This window comes from Petromyzon marinus, chromosome 41, assembly GCF_048934315.1.
Source record: "Petromyzon marinus isolate PM22_M1 ecotype Great Lakes invasive population chromosome 41, UKy_Petmar_22M1.pri1.0, whole genome shotgun sequence".
In the NCBI taxonomy this organism is placed as follows: Eukaryota; Metazoa; Chordata; class Hyperoartia; order Petromyzontiformes; family Petromyzontidae; genus Petromyzon; species Petromyzon marinus.
The window spans coordinates 9,440,790-9,458,588 of record NC_133707.1 but is presented as its reverse complement, the minus strand read 5'-3'; the positions used below and the strand labels follow the sequence as shown (position 1 = coordinate 9,458,588).

Here is a 17,799-nt window from a genome sequence, read left to right as displayed (position 1 = left end):
AAGTTCTAAGGAGTCTATGATGCAACTCCTCGAACTAAATATGTTGACGGGAAAAAAAATGCACACACCACAATTTGGCTTTTTGTTTTCTGAAATGCGTGATGTAACGTTGCCTGCCCATGTTCCGCCTGTGGGTCTTTAGGAAATGAGTTAATTACTCTCCGCTTTTCAATGGCCTATTTGTTGCCAATGCAGCCTCTGAAAGGTCAAAGGCCAGGCATGTTAATTGGGTCATATTTTCACAATTTGTTACAGGGAGCTGTATTTGTTAAGTGGCTTTCTGTTTCGTGATGTGTGAAACGATCTCGGTTCAAATTTTTTACACGATATACAAAATTCTTCTTCTTCCTCCTTCTGTTACACATGGGAATTGTTCAAAATATTCATGGGAATGTCTTGAAACCCTCCACATCACAACATGGGACTTGGATGTAGGATCTCCGCGATTCTGGCTCAGATATACGATCTGTAACGTCAGTCCTCTTAGACACTGTTTCTCCTGTGTTCTTTGCCTACCACAGTTGTAATCTTTTGAAACAAAATGGACTTCTTGTTATTGGCGTTAATTCTACGTCTCTCCTTTGCGTAGAATCACTTTCCATCATCATGTCTTCCCATCCACCATGGCTTTGTGACTGGCAAGCCAACTTGCGCATAGTTCTGTGGGATATTGGCAGCATTACGTGCAGCTGTGTCACATAAAATATCCACACTTCGAGTGATTGTACCGGTGCTTAAAGCCAAGGGATTTTCGGAAAATATCAGCAGCATTTGCTTGGCAATACTTGCAGGCTGTGTCTTGTTAGTTCATATATGCAGACAGCAGTTATTTGGCCATGGGTGCTCCTGCTTAAATCAGACTTGGCGATAATGCTGAGCAGAAGAGGGCCCCATCACCTGTGCATACCTCACTTGATATTGTCGTCGCTGTATTCGTTGTGAAGGATTTTGGGGAAAAAATTGGCAGGGTTTGGGTAAGCGACATAGACGCAGTGGAGAGATGTTAACTACCTCTATACAGGAGGTTGTGAGTTCGATCTCGACCCTAATGCCTGCTGTATATTTGGAGTTTGCATGTTCTCCCCGTGATCGTGTGGATATTTCACCGGATGCTCTGGTTTTCCCCTCCACATTTGGAAACATGCGTTTTAGAGTAGAGTATTTGGCTGCTATACATTTTCCACGTGATAAGCCACTTCCTTGAGCTATAATTTGTGGCCAGGTCACTTCTGTAAAAAAATTGTTTAGTTCAGTGTAACTACAGAAGGTCGGAATAAATGAGTACAAGTGTGTAAAGCTTCGTAGACATTACCACTTTTCAAGAGCCAACGGTCGTACCAGTTAATACTGCGGGCGTATCAATGATAAGTTCATGCCATAAGCTTCACGGTTGCTGTGCAAGGTCCCGTGATGTTTTTTTTTTCAAGAGTAGGCCACGTGTGCCGATGTCACCATGACACATTGCCGAATATGTAAGGATATGTCCCGATTACTTAAATTCGGTTGAACCACATCGCAAACATCGGCCTCCACTGGCAGACAATACCCGTCTGTGAAACGCAGCGCCTTTGAAGATAGCACAAATACCAAATGCACTGAATTATTACCATTATAATTATTAACAGGAGGCTGTGATGTATGGGACACGTGTGCAGATGGAGGAAGGGAAGGTTTACCGAGACAGGCATTGGAGGGGGCATCCAGAGGTCCGTGAATGGGGAAAGATGTAAGAACCGATGATGGAATACTGCTTGAGGAGTGTGCCTTGGGCTTTTCAAACTCACACGTGGGAGGAAACCTGAGTGCCCGGAGAGGCCCTCTGCATACGAGGGGATAGCACTCAAACTCCATGTAAATTGTATTGTGGGTTGTATTGTATGTAGCTGGTTCGTAACACAGACAAAGAGCCCTCGTATAGCCTTAACAGACTCTTGGGGCAAGTGCTGTTAGCGACCACGGCCTTCATAAGGTGGGTGGCCAGACCAACGCACGGTTGCCTTTGTTTCCCAAAGTGGTGATGTTTACGCACCACACCAGGCACTCGTTTTAGGCTGAGTCGACCTAGGGGAGGCCCAGGACTGGTTCAGATAATTGTCACTGTTGTTGGTGGCCGTGTGCAGGAACCGAACTCAAGTCGCCGGGTTTCGTAGCGCAGCGCGCTCACCGCTGCTCTATCGTTCCCCAAAGCATTTGACAACATGCATTCTAAAAAGAACGAAGCAATATTTAGCAAATCTCAGACGTTTCAGCCCTTTAGTCTGGGGGAGATGCGATTTTCCACTGTGAATCAACACTTGCCAAGGGTTTGACCGCACCTTTCTTGGAGCCAACTGTTAGGAATTTTTCACGCCATGCACCAAATAGTGCCCCGCGCAGAATCTCAATGACGCACTCCCATATGCAGTCCGCTCGGCATCCACACGGACCTCACATGGGACATGGTGCCGTGCAAGAGAATTATAAGCACTGCCTTGCAGCGGAGCCAAAAATGCCGCGAGCAAAGTGAGAAACGGCTACTTTATGAAGTTAAGCCATCCGCTCTCCCAACCCCTCCCAATGTTTTTTTTTTATTCTTAAAAAAGAGTAAAGAAAATTGTCGAATACAATGTTGGGCTATGGGTTCCGTTTTTAGAGCAGAGCAAGCACAAGTCGGCATGTTACGTGGCCGAGCAACGGCCACATAACATGCCGACTTGTGCTTGTGCTGTAAGGATGTACTTCACTCTCATTTGAGAAGATCACGGGCAAAGGCTCGCAAGAAACGGACAGCAGTGGGCCACGCAGGCTTGGCTCAAGCTCCTCCGTTGCCTGAGAGACAGCGAGAAACAACAATAACAACAAGCCCATTGCGCGTGATGTGAGCCCTGCCGTGGAAGGTGTGTGCGTCGTTCAAACGATGGTCTTGCTAAGTCGCAAACGAACTCACAGGAACCAAAACGCAACGACCAAATAAGAATGCTGATGGATTACCAACTCCAGGTGCAAAAGAGGTCATTGTCCTTGGGGAAGGACTGCGTGATGATGGACGTTGCGGTGGCTAGGAGATGTTAACTACCTCGCCTGGTATACAGGAGGTTGTGAGCTCTATCCTAACCCTGACGCCTGCTGTATGTTTTCCCCGTGGTCGCTTGAATTTTTCTACGGGTCCTCTGGTTTTTACCTCCACATTTAAAATCAACATGTATTTAGAGTATATATATTCTTGGTTATTTCGGTAAAGTCACGTAGAAAGGAAACATTAAAATAATAAAAAAAATTGTAAAAATATAAAACAATAAATTCTCACAACGTTTCGACTGCAACACAAGCAATCATCATCAGATGTGAAAACCACAGCAAGAAAATTTGAAAAAGTGGCGTTTTTTTTACGTTAGCACCACGGAGAGCGATTTGGCAGTTATTCAGATGGACGAGTCCATCTATGTTCGGAAAAGAGGAGGGGGGAGACGAAAATAATGGATGCGGTCTGAAAGCCACCGTAAACGTGAACAATTAATTAAGACCCGAAATGGTTTATCAAATCCTTCCAATGATTGCTAAGCCAGAATCCATCTTCTCGGTATTTGGCAGCTATACATTTCCACACGATAAGGCCACTGCGTTGAGCTATCTAATTTGTGGACAGGTCGCTTCTAGCAAAGAGCTGTATAGCTCAGTGGGCCTTACCTGGTAACATCTCGCCATCCAGAGGTCGCCCGTTCGATTTCAATCTCCTGGCGCGGGAGTTGAAATAAGGGACAAGGTTTTTAAATCTCCCCTCGCCCCCCGCAACCCTTCTCCACCCCCCGCCCCCCGCCCCCCTCCCCCCACCCCCTCGTGCCTGTCCACCCAGCAGTATAAACAGGTACGCCACAAATTTTTACTTAAAGCTTTCGTGACTGCATGAATTAATATTATTTGGTTGTTTCGGTAAAGTCACGTAGATAGAAAAAAAATACGCTCACCAGCTTAAAAAACAGGCTACAGTCTACATTATAGACTGCCAGTACACCCACCGAGGTTAAGAACCAGGCTACAGTCTACATTACAGACTGCCAGTATACTCACCGAGGTTAAGAACCAGGCTACAGTCTACATTATAGACTGCCAGCACACTCACCGAGATTAAGAACCAGGCTACAATCTACATTATAGGCTGCCAGTATGCTCACCGAGATTAAGAACCAGGCTACAGTCTACATTAGTGGGTTTTTATTAATTTTGTATTCACGTTATTTTTTATTATTATTTTTGTATCTACGTGACTTTACCGAAAGAACCACAGTTAGTCGATGGGCTGGTCGCATGTGGTGGGCTAAAGTGTGGGTAACTCCCGCAGCTTCCCAAGACTTGCGGCCAAGCATGGAAGAGTAGGCCAAATACCCTCTGGAGGGGGCTCCCGAGAGCTCCCTGTATCGGGGAGGCCCCTTCCACCTTCACCGTTTTTACATTTGAAAAGGTTTAACCGAGTGCAGTTTAGCTGTGTCTCGTACCATTGGGAAGTATAATGAAAGTGTGACCCCCCAAGGAAGTGGCTCCAGATTAGATTGGCCATGAGCTTCCGTGTCAGGTTTCCCAGCTGACCAAATCTATGCAGCCTCCAGGGATAAGCTGGCAGCATCCTTTCCACGGACAGTGTCCGTCATGGGCAGTGTCCATCGTGTATGTATATATGTTGAACTTCTTTCGCACCATACGTAGCCAGCCGTGCTAATCGTGAGCGGTGTCCACCGTAGGTAATATCCACCATGGGAAGAAAGCTTCGCACGTTTACCGTTTGTTTATTTATAAATATAGTCTTCCTATTTTCACATTTCATGGATATGTCAACCCACGTGAGTTTTTGTTTCCAAAATGATAATTGTTTTAGATCATCATATTACAATTCCATCCTCTCACAATAATTCGTCATAAAATGCTACAACGTCGACCCTTGCTATCATACGTATTTGTGATCTCGAGAAAAAGTGGTTCAAGAAATGCATTAATAGCATTTGCCACCCTCGCTGCTACCCATAAACCTCTTTCAGACTAATGGCTGTAGGAACAATAAAACGACTGGAATCCTAGTTTTGATGGGTAGTCATGCACTGGGTAATTCAAACGTGTAGCTGCTTTGGAAACGATATTTGTTTAATGCGAACTGTTGCTCTACATTTTTATAAAAATGATTATTTTAATCGGTAAAAGAATACTGATTTTGCAATGAGGATGAGTGGATGTGTTGGCTGTATTTCTGTTTGCATTCGGCTGGGTATGTTTGCTGTCATCCTGAGAGGCCCTGACACAATCACGGAAGGTCAAAAGTGCAAATGCTGCCCAACGATCAATTCAGCCCATCGGCTCATCATCGGGGTCAATTAAAACAGCACTCGCCACTTTGTGGGTAATCGGCAGCTGTTTCTCTTAATCTCACGGCGATACTTTCCCCCACCATGGGAATGTAGAATTTCCAGGAATGCCCGTTTCAACACGAGGCACTTTAACTCGTGTCTATGCATTCGCCGTCTTTTTGATTTAAAGCTTTCGTGGCTGCAGGGATTCATCTTCTTGGTTCTTTCGGTTAAGTCACGTAGAATTTTTATTATTTTTATTTGATTTTATTTTTATTATTTTATTTCCATTCTACGTGACTTTACCGAAAGAACCAAGAAGATGATTCGCCGTCTTTTTACGCATGCAGCGTATTACTTTTGCTCCGCAATTGCCGAAAGGGACTGGACGGAGCTGAGAGCATCAATTGCACGCACCCCCTTTTAGCTTGAGTGGTAACTGGGGGATTGAACTCAGGATCTCTGAGGGCACCGGCTCATCGCTCTGACGTGAGTATTACCCCCCCCCCCCCGCACCACTCGCTTCCCGCTAGGGTCACCCGGCCACCCATTAAATTAGATACTATTGACATGGCAATAAAACACAAACTGACTCTTTACCATCAGCACAGCCGATGGGCTTCCGTTGGAATGCGCACGACATGTGAGTTATTGTGAGGCTGCTTTGCCACCTATGCTTAATTTGTAGGCGAGCTGAAACATCTTTATATCATTACATGCAATTATTTTGTGAGATTGGGCTATGGGAGGTGGCTCATTACCGTTGCTAAGTCTTTTTTCTGAAATGTGTAGGCCATCATTACGAGATAATTGTCCTAACATTCGACACCCTCTCGGTCCATATCATTGGCTGTCGGACATATGGATGCGCATACCGATATTCGCAGGAGTCTGTCGACCGGCACCTACGCTACTATACACTACATTGTAAACTACGCTACTATACACTGGGCTCTATGGAGGTCCGTCGTTCAGTGATTAGTCGTTCACAGGGGTGGTCGTAAAGAGGGGTTCTACTATACACTACTATACATTGCACTACTCTGCACTCCACTACTATACACTACATTATAAACTACACTACTATATGCTGGGCTCTATGGAGGTCCGTCGTTCAGTGATTAGTCGTTCACAGGGGTGGTCGTAAAGAGGGGTTCTACTATACACTACTATACATTGCACTACTCTGCACTCCACTACTATACACTACATTATAAACTACACTACTATATGCTGGGCTCTATGGATGCCCGTCGTTAAGCGATTAGTCGTTCACAGGGGTGGTCGTAAAGAAGGGTTCTACTCTACACGACTATACATTACACTACTCTGCACTCCACTACTATCCACTACATTATAAACTACACTACTATACGCTACATTATAAACTGGGCTCTATGGAGGCCCGTCGTTAAGTCATCAGTCGTTAATAGGGGTGCTCGTAACAGGGGTTCTACTGTACATACAAACTCCCATCTCATGGTACAGCCAATGAGGGATCGAGTGTTTCACCCTAACACGTGTTGGTTTTCTTCGGGTAATGACATTCATATATATAGGACCGCAAAGCTTGGACAATTATTGGACCCGGCTTACCACGTGGCTGCATTTCTGCTTGTTTGTGGTTTCTCTGTTCGAAAGTGAGCGAATACAAATGTAAAGGATTTTCCCTTTATTATAATGTATTGATAGTTAGGTGACATTGGAAAACTGAATATTTAACGTTTTGAGTGGAACAGTGGGTGTGGTGGTTAGCATGCTGCGCTATACACTTGGGTTACCTGGGTTCAATTCTTGGCCATGGCTACCATCAATGGCACGTGATATTTGAACCAGTATTGGGCCCTCCTCCCTTCATCAGTCCACACTGATCAGTCTGGTAAAGAATGGTAAAATAAAAACAATAATAGACATGGCATGCCAAGGTTTTCATTCAGCTGTGAATTCGCAAAGGCCCGTGAAGGAATTTAACACATAACTCTTCACCTTAGCTCCTCCACCCTCAAAAGTATTCTGGGTCTCTATAATCCCATGGTGATTGTCGGGAATTTTAAACTGGTGTTGAGCACGATCGCCTTGCTGTAGAGGAAACGTCTCATCCGTTAAATCAAACTCGGTTGCACCCAATTCATCGTCGTGATCAGCACGGTTGGCTGCGAATGGTACCAAAGGAGTTAAAAATACACACGTGAGTGTTTACATCTTGGATATAATCATACTCGGTCTGATTATCTAGGGGGCGAAGGGGGGGGGGGGAGCGCATTTTTAAGAAACCTGCGCCGTCGCTTCAACTGCCGCGCCGGGGGCGATCGGATCGAGCTCGGGTTCCGGCGTGGCCCGCCCGTCACGCAAGGGCGGCGTGGTCCCCTCGGGCACAGGCACCGTACCGCCGCGTGCACGGTGGGCGAGCGAGCGGCGCGCGGTGTCACCGCTGGCGCTCCCGTCGCGTTACGCTAACTCGGTGCAATTGGCCGCGCTCGTGCGAGAGAGGCATTGGCCGGTACGATTTGCTCGGCAAGTGACAACGCGCGATGGTGTGGCGGGTCGCCACGGAGCGCACCCCCCCCCCCTCCACCCCACCGCCCCGCTCCCACCCCGGCCACTTGAGCGTGTATGTATGTTAAGACTTATTTCGCACCGTACGTAGCCAACCGTGATAATCGGAGGTGCGGGGGAAGGACGACAAACTCAACACAAAAAGCAGTTCTAAAGAAATGAGTTTTCAATCTAGATGCTTTAAAAGTGCGGACCTTCAGTGGCTTCCTAATGTCGGAAGGAAGAGCGTTCCAGACGGCCTCAGAAGCGCATTTGAAAGGGTACGATGCGGTGACCGTCTTTGTTCGATAGCTAGCCAACAGCCGCTGCTGCGAGGATGACCAGAGTTCACGTCATGGTTTATGCTCTTGGACGAGATCAGCAAGGTACTGTGGTTCATTTATAGCTTGCACTTTGTGTGTAATGAACACGACCTTATAATGTATTCGTTCAGCAACCCATGCTGCCACCAAACCCCCCCCCCCCTGCGCCCATCACCCGACACATTTGCCTCTCGCGTTTCTGCCTCCGATTGTGACGCAACAAAGATCATTTGACAGTCTCGTGCTCTCTGGGAAGCGTGCTTCCCCAGGCTAGCGTCAGTGTCGTCCATAACCAGCAGAGGCAGCCGGGATGGGTAAGGGCGGCCGTGTGATTCGATTTGTTAAGGAGGTTGGTGGGATATAATTATGTCGTTAAACTCGCCACCACCCGACACAGCCAATTAGCAAGGTTGGTCACGTAAACAGAACATGCCAATTCGTTACTGAGTTCAACATACGTATGGGACATATCTGGCCTGGTGGAGGTTTTTTTGTCTGGTGGAGAGAGACTGTCCAACTGCCACCATCCCCTCCATGGGAATGTGGAATTCCCACCACTGGCTCAGGGCTGCTGACAAAGTGGAGCTCCACCACATACTCATTTGCAGCCAGAGATGATTTTATACTCAACAGAGTAAAGAAAATAATAATGAAACTATTTTTTAATAATGTCTTACATTTGTAAAACAAACACTAAAAAAGCAGCCCAGAAGCGGAATGAAAAATAAGGAAGAAAAAACGCATGGTATTATGTGATATTGTGATGTTGCGAGTCATTCTGTTCCTTCCCACAATTGCCAGGCACCGTTCCCACGTGAAAATCAGCGTTCCGGTTGTTTTGTTAGCGCAAATTTATTAAATCACGTGTCGTCACTCCACGAAGGCTTGGCCTTTAGTGATGCACAAGACAAAGATCCCCCGCGTAGCCTTACCAGACTGTTGGGGCAAGTGTTGTTGGCGAGCACCTATGAAGGCCGGCACGACACACGAGTGGGTGGGTGGCCAACACCACGCCCGGCCGCCTTTGTCTCCCCCGTGGCGATGTTTACACATCGCACCAGGTACTCATTTGAGGCTGAGTCGACCTAGGGGAGACCCAGGACCGGTTATGATAATCGTCACTGCTGTTGCCCGTCAGCGGGAATCGAACTCGGGTCGCCGGGTTCGTAGTGCAGCGTGCTAACTGCTTCACTACTGCTCCCCGCTGCACAGGCACGCACGCACGCACACACGGACGCACACGAAGTGGCCATGCGATGCACGTGGATGTCCCGCGTGAGCGTGCGTTGAATGTGCTTGGTGCCTTTGTCGCGAATGTGTTTATAAATAACTCCTACTGGAAGGCAGAAATCGTTAATCTCTCACGTGCCTCCGCTAAAAATACGTGCGCGCCCCTGATAAATGCGCGCACGGGCTTGCTTATTGTGTTTTTATTATAAGTCCTCAAACAAAACTACGTCCCTGTGGGCAGAAAAAAAGGGGAGGGGGGGGAATGGGGACAGGGGAGAGAGCAGAGAAAGAATGGGAAACGAGAGTAAAAGGAGGTGAAAGCAAAATGGAAAAGACGAGCAAGCAGAAGCGAGTTACACGGGGGGGGGGTGGGGGGAGCTTCTGAAACCACAGGGGGTAGGGAGAGGGTAGCGATTCACAGTGGGAGTGGTTGGCAACACATAAGTCAGATGATTTACGGGAGGCTTCAGCTCATTTTCGATAGAGATGCGATGTAAATTTCGACTCGATGAGCTCTCACAGGCCGGGCAACCCAGAGTTATTCATCGTCCCCGCAGTCCCTTGGCCCCGTTTCGGGCACGACCGTTTCCTGCGCCGGCATCTTTCCCCCGCGGTGTCTCCCCCGTTTCTCCTCGCTCTGCTCGTCGCTGCGTCTTGTCGTGCTTCCATCCCGCCCGGCGTTTGATGTCCGACATCCAGGCACGTCCAGGTGTTCCTCTCCCCTCCGTCGCCATGCTTTGCAGCCGGTCACCATTCAACCCCCCCCCGGGGTCACGACATTGCAGTTTTTCCTGTGCCTGACCTCGTTTTGTGGCCTTAATTCTTCCTAACACGTTTCTCCCCTCTCCAGGACTTGCCACGTTTGCTTCGTGCTCTTTATAAGACGTTTTCTGGAAGGCTTTCATTTTGAGGGCAGCAGAGACCCGGGTTTGATGCACCGTTAAATCGGGTTGAAACCTTCATCTTGGTTCTTTCGGTAAAGTCACCACGTAGAAGGGAAATAATGAAATAATAAAAATAAAACATTATAAAATAAAATTCTCACGACGTTTCGGCCACAAGGCAAACAGCCGTTCTCAGGTGAAGAAACAGAGCTGTCGGAAAGACAGCGTCTTAATGAACACTGCTAAGCTTGGCAGCGTATTTTAAGCTGGGTGGGAGGAGGAGAGAGCCTTGACAAAGGAGTTTACATATCAACAGAGGAATTTAGCATATTGATGACAAATGCAGATATGGTTTGAGTCACTCCTTGCGGAATGTGTAGGCGGTGGGGGGGGGGTCTCAAAGTCATATTATGCTCGTGTATTATGAATCCTGCAGTCACGAAAGCTTTCAATCGGGTTTGAAACCTTGTTGTAATAACACCAAATTTAGCGGTGATTATCACAACGTAATGATATTTTGCAAAACGGACGGTGCGATTATCGTGGACCTTGAGTCGCACGATATGTCACCGCATCGCGGCAACGCGAGTATTTCCACCGCGTAGGCTCTTGCGGGTGTGCTGCCGTGTGGCTCTCTTGAACGCGCACGTTGGCTTGCTGTTCGGCGCGACGTCCGACGTTTTACTCCCACGTGCCGGGGAGCTCCTTTTTTTTTCTTCATTCACCTCCCCCGGGCACGCGGGGCGAAACGTCGGACCCCGTGCCCCAACCGCGCACGGCACGCAACCCGAACGCAACGTCGGAGAACTAACCCGGCCGCTATCGCGCCGTGCAGGATGTTGGCGCGGTGTATATATGCGTGCGTGTGTGCGTGTGTGTGTGTGCGTGTGTGTGTGTGCGTGTGTGCGTGTGTTCCGTGCCCCCAGTTTTGGACGACAGAGGCCGGGCAGTCAGAGGGGCCATGATTGCATCGTTCTGGAGCCATCAGAGCTAATTGTGGTGAGTGCACATTAAACACTGTCATTCGGTTGCCCTTGCAGTCCCCCGCGGGGGGCCCCATCATTTACATTCTGAACGCCGGTGATTTAATCTGTCAGGGTTTTGCCTTCATTTTTTTCTGCTTCCCCCCCCCCCCCCCGCTTTTTCCTGTCGCTGCTATTCATGATTTATTTCAACTACATAGCAAAAAGCCCGTGCGTGCGCAGGGCACGGCGAGTGTGCTTCAGTAGGTTCATAATGTGCGCATCATGAGTTGATGTGCGTGTGTGCACGCGTGTCGGTTGGTATGGTCGCACGATGCGTGTGCGTAATGGGGTGCGTGTTTCAATGCGCCGTGTGACCAAACCCGCATAGAATCCGTCGAATGCATCGCTAGCTAAGCAGGCGTTGAGCCTGGCTAGCGCTTGGATGGGTGACCGCCACCGTGCGTGCAGTGCGGTGGCCAGCAGAGGGCAGTGCAGGATAATCCATTTGTTGTACTGCTATCCTCGGCTTCTAATTTTCAGAAGGGCCAGGCGTCTGAAATGCAGATAATTTTAATCCTCTTGGAGACGTGACGATTTTTTTTATATATACGTGTTTATCAACCTCCAAATAATGTGCTTGCAGTCGTCTAAGTCAGGGTGCAGCCCTGCAATTGCTTGCTCGTGTCACTAGCTGGCGGACGGGGCTCCGCTCGAGAGAGCCCTGCAAGTAGAGGGTGTTTGGCCTACTCTTCCACGCTGGCCACCCACCCCCCCCCCCCCCCCTTGTGTGCCACCCGCTCAACAGCACACGCCCCAAAAATCTATCGAGACTACACGGGGGTGTGGGGGGGATCTCTTTGTCTTTGTGGCGCAGCTGGATTTCATGGACGAGCATGAGGAGTTCCAGCGCCAGGCCTCCTTCCGGCAGTCTCGCCGGCGCTTCAAGAGGATCACGCACGACGGCGCCAGGCAGACGGTGACGGACTGCCCCGGCGAGCCGCCCGCGGCCAAGCCACCGGTGCCCCTGCCGAGCGTCCACTACGTCCCGCACGCTCCCGCGCACAGGCTGTACTCCACGGTGAGTGCGGGCGGGCTGGTGCGCGCGGACGCGCTCGTTTGCTACCGCGTCGTGTGCACGTGTTCTCGCGAGTGGACGTGTTCTCGCGAGTGCACGTGTTCTCGCGAGTGGACGTGTTCTCGCGAGTGGACGTGTTCTCGCGCGTGCGAGTGTGTTCTCGCGAGTGCGTGCAGGAGTGTAACGCGCAAGAACTCGCAAAACCGGCGCACAGGTGCACGCACGTCCACGGGCGAACGCACGCGTGCGAGTGTGTGAACATTGCGCAATCCCTGGTTTTTCACACGTGCACGCCCAGGTGGAACACAGCAACACCGATGTGGTGTTGCGATGTCACGCGTGTGATTGCCCCAGGTTTTGTGCCCGCCAAGGCTACGCGATGTGTCGGAGGCTTGCCAGCGGGCAGTCGTGGAACAGACCCGTGCGTTACGGGATATCTGAATGCGATGACTGGCAAAAAGCACCACCTATGCTGCCCATCTAAGCGGCCTCAACGCGCCGCTCGTTTTCGCGAATGTCACTCCTCTGCCTACCACCTCACTCTCCCTCCATCTTTCCACACACATATGATAGACAAAGGCAAAGATCCCCCATGTAGCTTCTCAGAGACAAATGGGGTAAGTGCTGTTAGCGCGCACATATTAAAGTCGCATCAGGGGGTAGGTGGCCAACACCTTGCGGTGCCGTCTTTGTCTCCCCAGTGCTGATGCTTAGAGACCTCACCAGGAAAGGAATTTAAGGCTGAGTCGACCTAGGGGGTTCAACGTGCCGGGCGCTGACCACTAGACTGCCGCTACCCTTGTACATAAACACAATCGTGCACGTGCGAATGTGGTCTGGTACAGACAGATATGCCTGACTCATGTTAGCATGTCCTCGGGAAGGTGTGCAAAAGACAAGGGTGCCCCTTATAGCCTTAACAGACTGTTTGTGGCAAGCGCTGTTAGCGAGCGCCTATGTAGACCGGCACGGCACGCGAGAGGGGGTGGGTGGCCAGCGCCACGCTCCGACCACCTTTGTCTCCCCACTGGCGGTGTTTGGGAGAGAGCGCACACACACGCTCGTGCAGGCAGATGTTTGAGACCATTTAATTCATCGGCCGGCGAGAGCTCACCCCCCCCCCCCCCCCACTGCTTTGAAGTCGGAATGAATGAATTCACAAAGTGGGGACCCTTTTCCGAAACAAACACTTGAATGGATGAATGAATGGGAAAACAAACAAATTAAATGAACGAATGAATGAGGACGCTTAGAGCCCTCCACGGCACAAGGGCGCGGTTCATTTAATACTCGTGGTCTCCATTGCAATTCACGTGAAGTCATCAGCAACAGAATGCACATTGTTGCAGTAGCATACCCTGTGCACGATGGGGCAGTGTTAATCGGCGAATGATGGATTTCGTACGCGCCAATGAAGGGGCGGCAAGCTGTTAGATGATCATCGAACGGAATCTCTCGTGCAGTAGTCGCTCATGGGAAAATTACTGCGCGATGCAAACAGCCGGGTACGTATTTGGACGCGCAATGGCAATTGCAAGAATTTAGAATCCACACCTCTCATTAGCGTGGTTGGCTACGTACGGTGCAAAAGAAGTTCAGCATACATATGCACATGAAGCAATGCACATTAGTCGGAGCTAGTTTCTTTGTCCTGTTGTTTAAGTCGGCGATTATTCTACCATTTGCCTGTGCAATTGCGCGACTAACGAGGCAGAAACGAAAATATTTGGAAGCACATTAAACCCACCTCTGTTCCCAAGAGTGCCGCTGGACGGGAGGTAAGGGTGACGTCATCGGCATCGTCAGCACCTCCCGCTTGGCGTGGCTTGTTAAGGGGGTTTCCTGCCTTCAGCAGGCGGGATATGTGGGGATGCCCGCTGCGTTTTAAAGAGGCCCGAGATGGATCCAGCAAAAAAAAATGAAAAATGTGTCCATTACAAACATTCGTCTAATTAATAGACCCTCCATTGACGATGAATGTGACTCAAATTTGCAATCGACTAAAAATAAGTTGCAATGAGGTCTTGCGTGATCGGAGCCATTACTTTGCCACTATAAATTTCCACGTGGTAAGCCACTTCGTTTAGCTATCATTTGTGGCCAGGTCGCTGATGAAAATGAAACTTTTAGCTTTGGTGACTTTTACCGAGTAAAAATTAAAAATAGTTCAGTTTTATTTGTATTTTTTCAGTGATTTGCTTACCTTTCCTATACTTTGCACTCTTATCGTGTTTTTGTATTTGTTGTAACATTATATAACCTGCCCCTACTGCACATCTGTGAAAAAGAGCTTTATAGCTCATCGGATTCCTCCAGTTTAAATATATATTTGTGTAATGGATGGATTCATCTTTATTTTTCTGCCGTCAATGGGATTCGGTAGTGGTCTCACAATACTGTTTCATCGATTAACATTGATGCTTCAGCCCCGGATACATGCATGGAATCTTTGCGTGTAAGAATCAATGTGTGTTTGATTCGTATGCAGCACAGTTTGGTGCGTGCATGCCGTGCCCGACCTAGGGTAGTTGTTTGGGGGGTCGAAATTAAGAGGCGTGGTCGTGCGAGATGGGCACGGCTTGGGGAGACCCTCATTCAGCAGTGGATAGTTCATGGCTAGCGATGATGGTATGGGTGCATGATGCATTAACGTTGACAACAGCCACTAGAGGCCGCTGTTTTCACCGCAACGTCAAATAAAGGAATGCATGCTTGAATTGGATGCCGATACGTTAAAAAAATAACGGTGGGGTTGGTGGATCGTGCAGACATGGAGCCAGCAAGGTGGTTCCTGTAGGAGGCAGTATAGCAAGTGGGCTCGTGCTTGACTATCAATTGCCTCCTACGTGGGGGTTTAGTTGACTCGCTCTCAGTTTTGCCGAATTCTATCCGTGCGTATGGCGATGTGTCCAGGCGCTGGATGTCAGGGTCTGCTGGCCGCGACGAGGGCTCTCCGGGGGGAGATTTCGCATGGTGGGTTTTGTCACGCGAAATGTTGGCACTTGAAAAAAGGGGGCATTGTCCAATGTCACGGAGATGGAACAGTCTCGAATTAGTCTTCAGTGGTGCTCTCCTGCTGAAATAAACATATAAAAACAAATCTAATGAAGACAATTCAACTAAGGATCACTGCTGACTTTTCCATGAGATTTCTTTCGGCGTACTGTAATGAAATATCCCGCGAACGGTTATTATTAATCTTTTGGCCAGTGTATAAATAGGCCTTACGATTCTGATGAGTTTTGTGATATCGTTATAAATTTTATTGCGAATCTTTAAAGTTTTTGAAAAGGATGTTTCTGTAGGCACATGTGTTTGCATTAGAGCGGACATTGAGGTATAAATGTTTTTCAATTAGATTGCTTCGATCCAGCAGATGTAATATTGACCTTCACTCCCCCCCACCCCCCACACTCTCACCTCAGTTTTCCAGCGCTATGTTTTACAGACGAGTATTGTCCGCAGTATCTTCATAGTAGGGGCGCGATGTTGCTACGTGGCCTTAACAGGTTATATATGATTTGCGAGTACCTTTTCATAATTGGGACTATGGTCTCCTCGTTTTTTTAATCAGTTGACGAGATCTTTTAATGTCCAACTGTGAAGCAGGCGGCACGTATTTATTGTTAATGCCCGCACCTCCGATTAGCACGGTTGGCTACGTACGGCGCGAAAGATGTTCATCATACATACAATACAGAACGCAGTATTAACCAGGGCGGCCACCTGGTTCGCACCCAGACCCTCTGTAACTAGCAACAAACGTGCGCGCCCCCTCGCTTGATGAAATGGCTTCAGTCATTCCAAAGCTGCGCACCGATTCTACTCCTGTGTATGATGGCAGCAATATTTTTAGGAGATCTCGTGCCAATGTTTGGGGTCAGGTGCTCGCCACACTTTGGGAGAGAGAAATAATTCGTGTCGTTTTACTGTGCCTCCTCTGCCAGCACAGACCACAGTGGGGGTTACCGTGTAGGTTGCATGACCCCCTCCTATTACAGTCCAGCAAGCTTTCTAGGTAGGTCGGGCAGATCAAGCATTGTCCTCTAAAGCTGAGCCCAACTCATTTTAGAAACAAATCGATAGTGGTGGGGAAAAAAAATAGGTGGGGCGCACGTTAATTATTTACAGAGATATATTTATAACTCGCATGGGGCGTTTGTGGCTGAGAAATTGCACATTAAGGTACAGCCAGTTTTGGGCCACTTGGTATATTAACGATAATCGCCTGCCGAATTAGGTGGGTGGTGCACGCTGGCGTGATAGACCAGTTGGGAGAGGACAAGTTCAGATCCGAACTAGGGGTCAGTTTCATTCAAACATCAGCAACATCATTATCAGCGTCCAACATCAGTTTCATTATCACCATGATCCCTATCATCATCAGCATCGGCAGCATCGGCATCATCAGCCCTAGGAGGGAAAATTGCATCACCTGGGTAGACTGAACATTTGGTAGGAAATGAACAATGATAATTCAATGGAGATGCTTGTGCTTATAATACAAATGTGGATTTTCTTCCACTCGGGTTGTAATCACCAAGATAGTTGAACACTGCTCGATTAAAGTTTGAGTATAACTGAAAATATACAACATCATCATCATCATTACCATCACCATTTGTCATGATCTATGCACTGCCGGACGGAGACCTCCTCACACCGTAGACATCATTCACAATCCCGCGATGCCACAATCCATCTCGCTCTTGCAGATGAGAACTAGCCTCGTCACTCCATCTCTGCGGTAGTCATGCCCTGGGCGTGTTTTTTTTCCGTTGGCTGCCACTCTATCATCCATTTCGCCATCGACCAAAGACTATCACCGCATCGCACGCTTTCAGATTCGCTTCTGCGGCCGACTGGAACGCCCTTCCTTCCGACATTTGGAATCCACTGGAGCTATGCACTTTTAAATGTAGATTGAAAACGTATTTGTTGTGTAGAACTGCTGTTTGTGTTTAGTTTGTTGTCCTTCCCCCACACTTCCGATGAGCGTGGTTGGCTACGTATGGTGCGAAAGAAGTTCAATATACAGTTTGTTCTCCTTTAACGCGGTAGTTCTGTTGCTCAAGAACACCGCGTTATGGAAAAATCGCGTTATATTAAATAATATAGGGTAAGGCACAATGTGCGAAAAAACGTGGGATGCGTACTCAGGCTGAACAATGAGTGAGGAGCGGGAGTCGCATCTAGAAGCATCCAGCAGCATCCCCACCTTGTGTGACGTTATGTGCTTGCGCAACGTAGTTCTGTTCACTAAATCGCGTTTTATCCAATTCACTTTCTGAAAACTTTGTTTTATAGGAGAACAAGACTCTCCATCCGTGCATCCATCCGTCGGCCATTGTCTCTCTTCTAGCGACATGTCCGGCCCAAGTCCACTTCAGCCGATGCGATGTCACTCCTTGTTGTTTGTCGCTTGATCCACGTGCTCCTCTTTCCGCCCCTCCGTGTAAATAGCAAGCAAAGCAT

The 17,799-nt window shown here is 48.5% G+C and overlaps 1 protein-coding gene across 7 annotated transcripts in view; it reads left to right on the top strand.

The window, feature by feature from the left end:
- RAPGEF2 (Rap guanine nucleotide exchange factor 2) overlaps nucleotides 1-17,799 on the top strand; it is a 213,866-nt gene that overhangs the window by 84,575 nt on the left and 111,492 nt on the right. For all 7 annotated transcript variants that reach the window (XM_076073366.1, XM_076073363.1, XM_076073365.1 and 4 more), the window contains 2 exons: nucleotides 11,211-11,283; nucleotides 12,124-12,327. In XM_076073366.1, coding sequence (XP_075929481.1) covers nucleotides 11,211-11,283; nucleotides 12,124-12,327 — 277 coding nt within the window. The remainder of the gene's footprint in view (nucleotides 1-11,210; nucleotides 11,284-12,123; nucleotides 12,328-17,799) is intronic.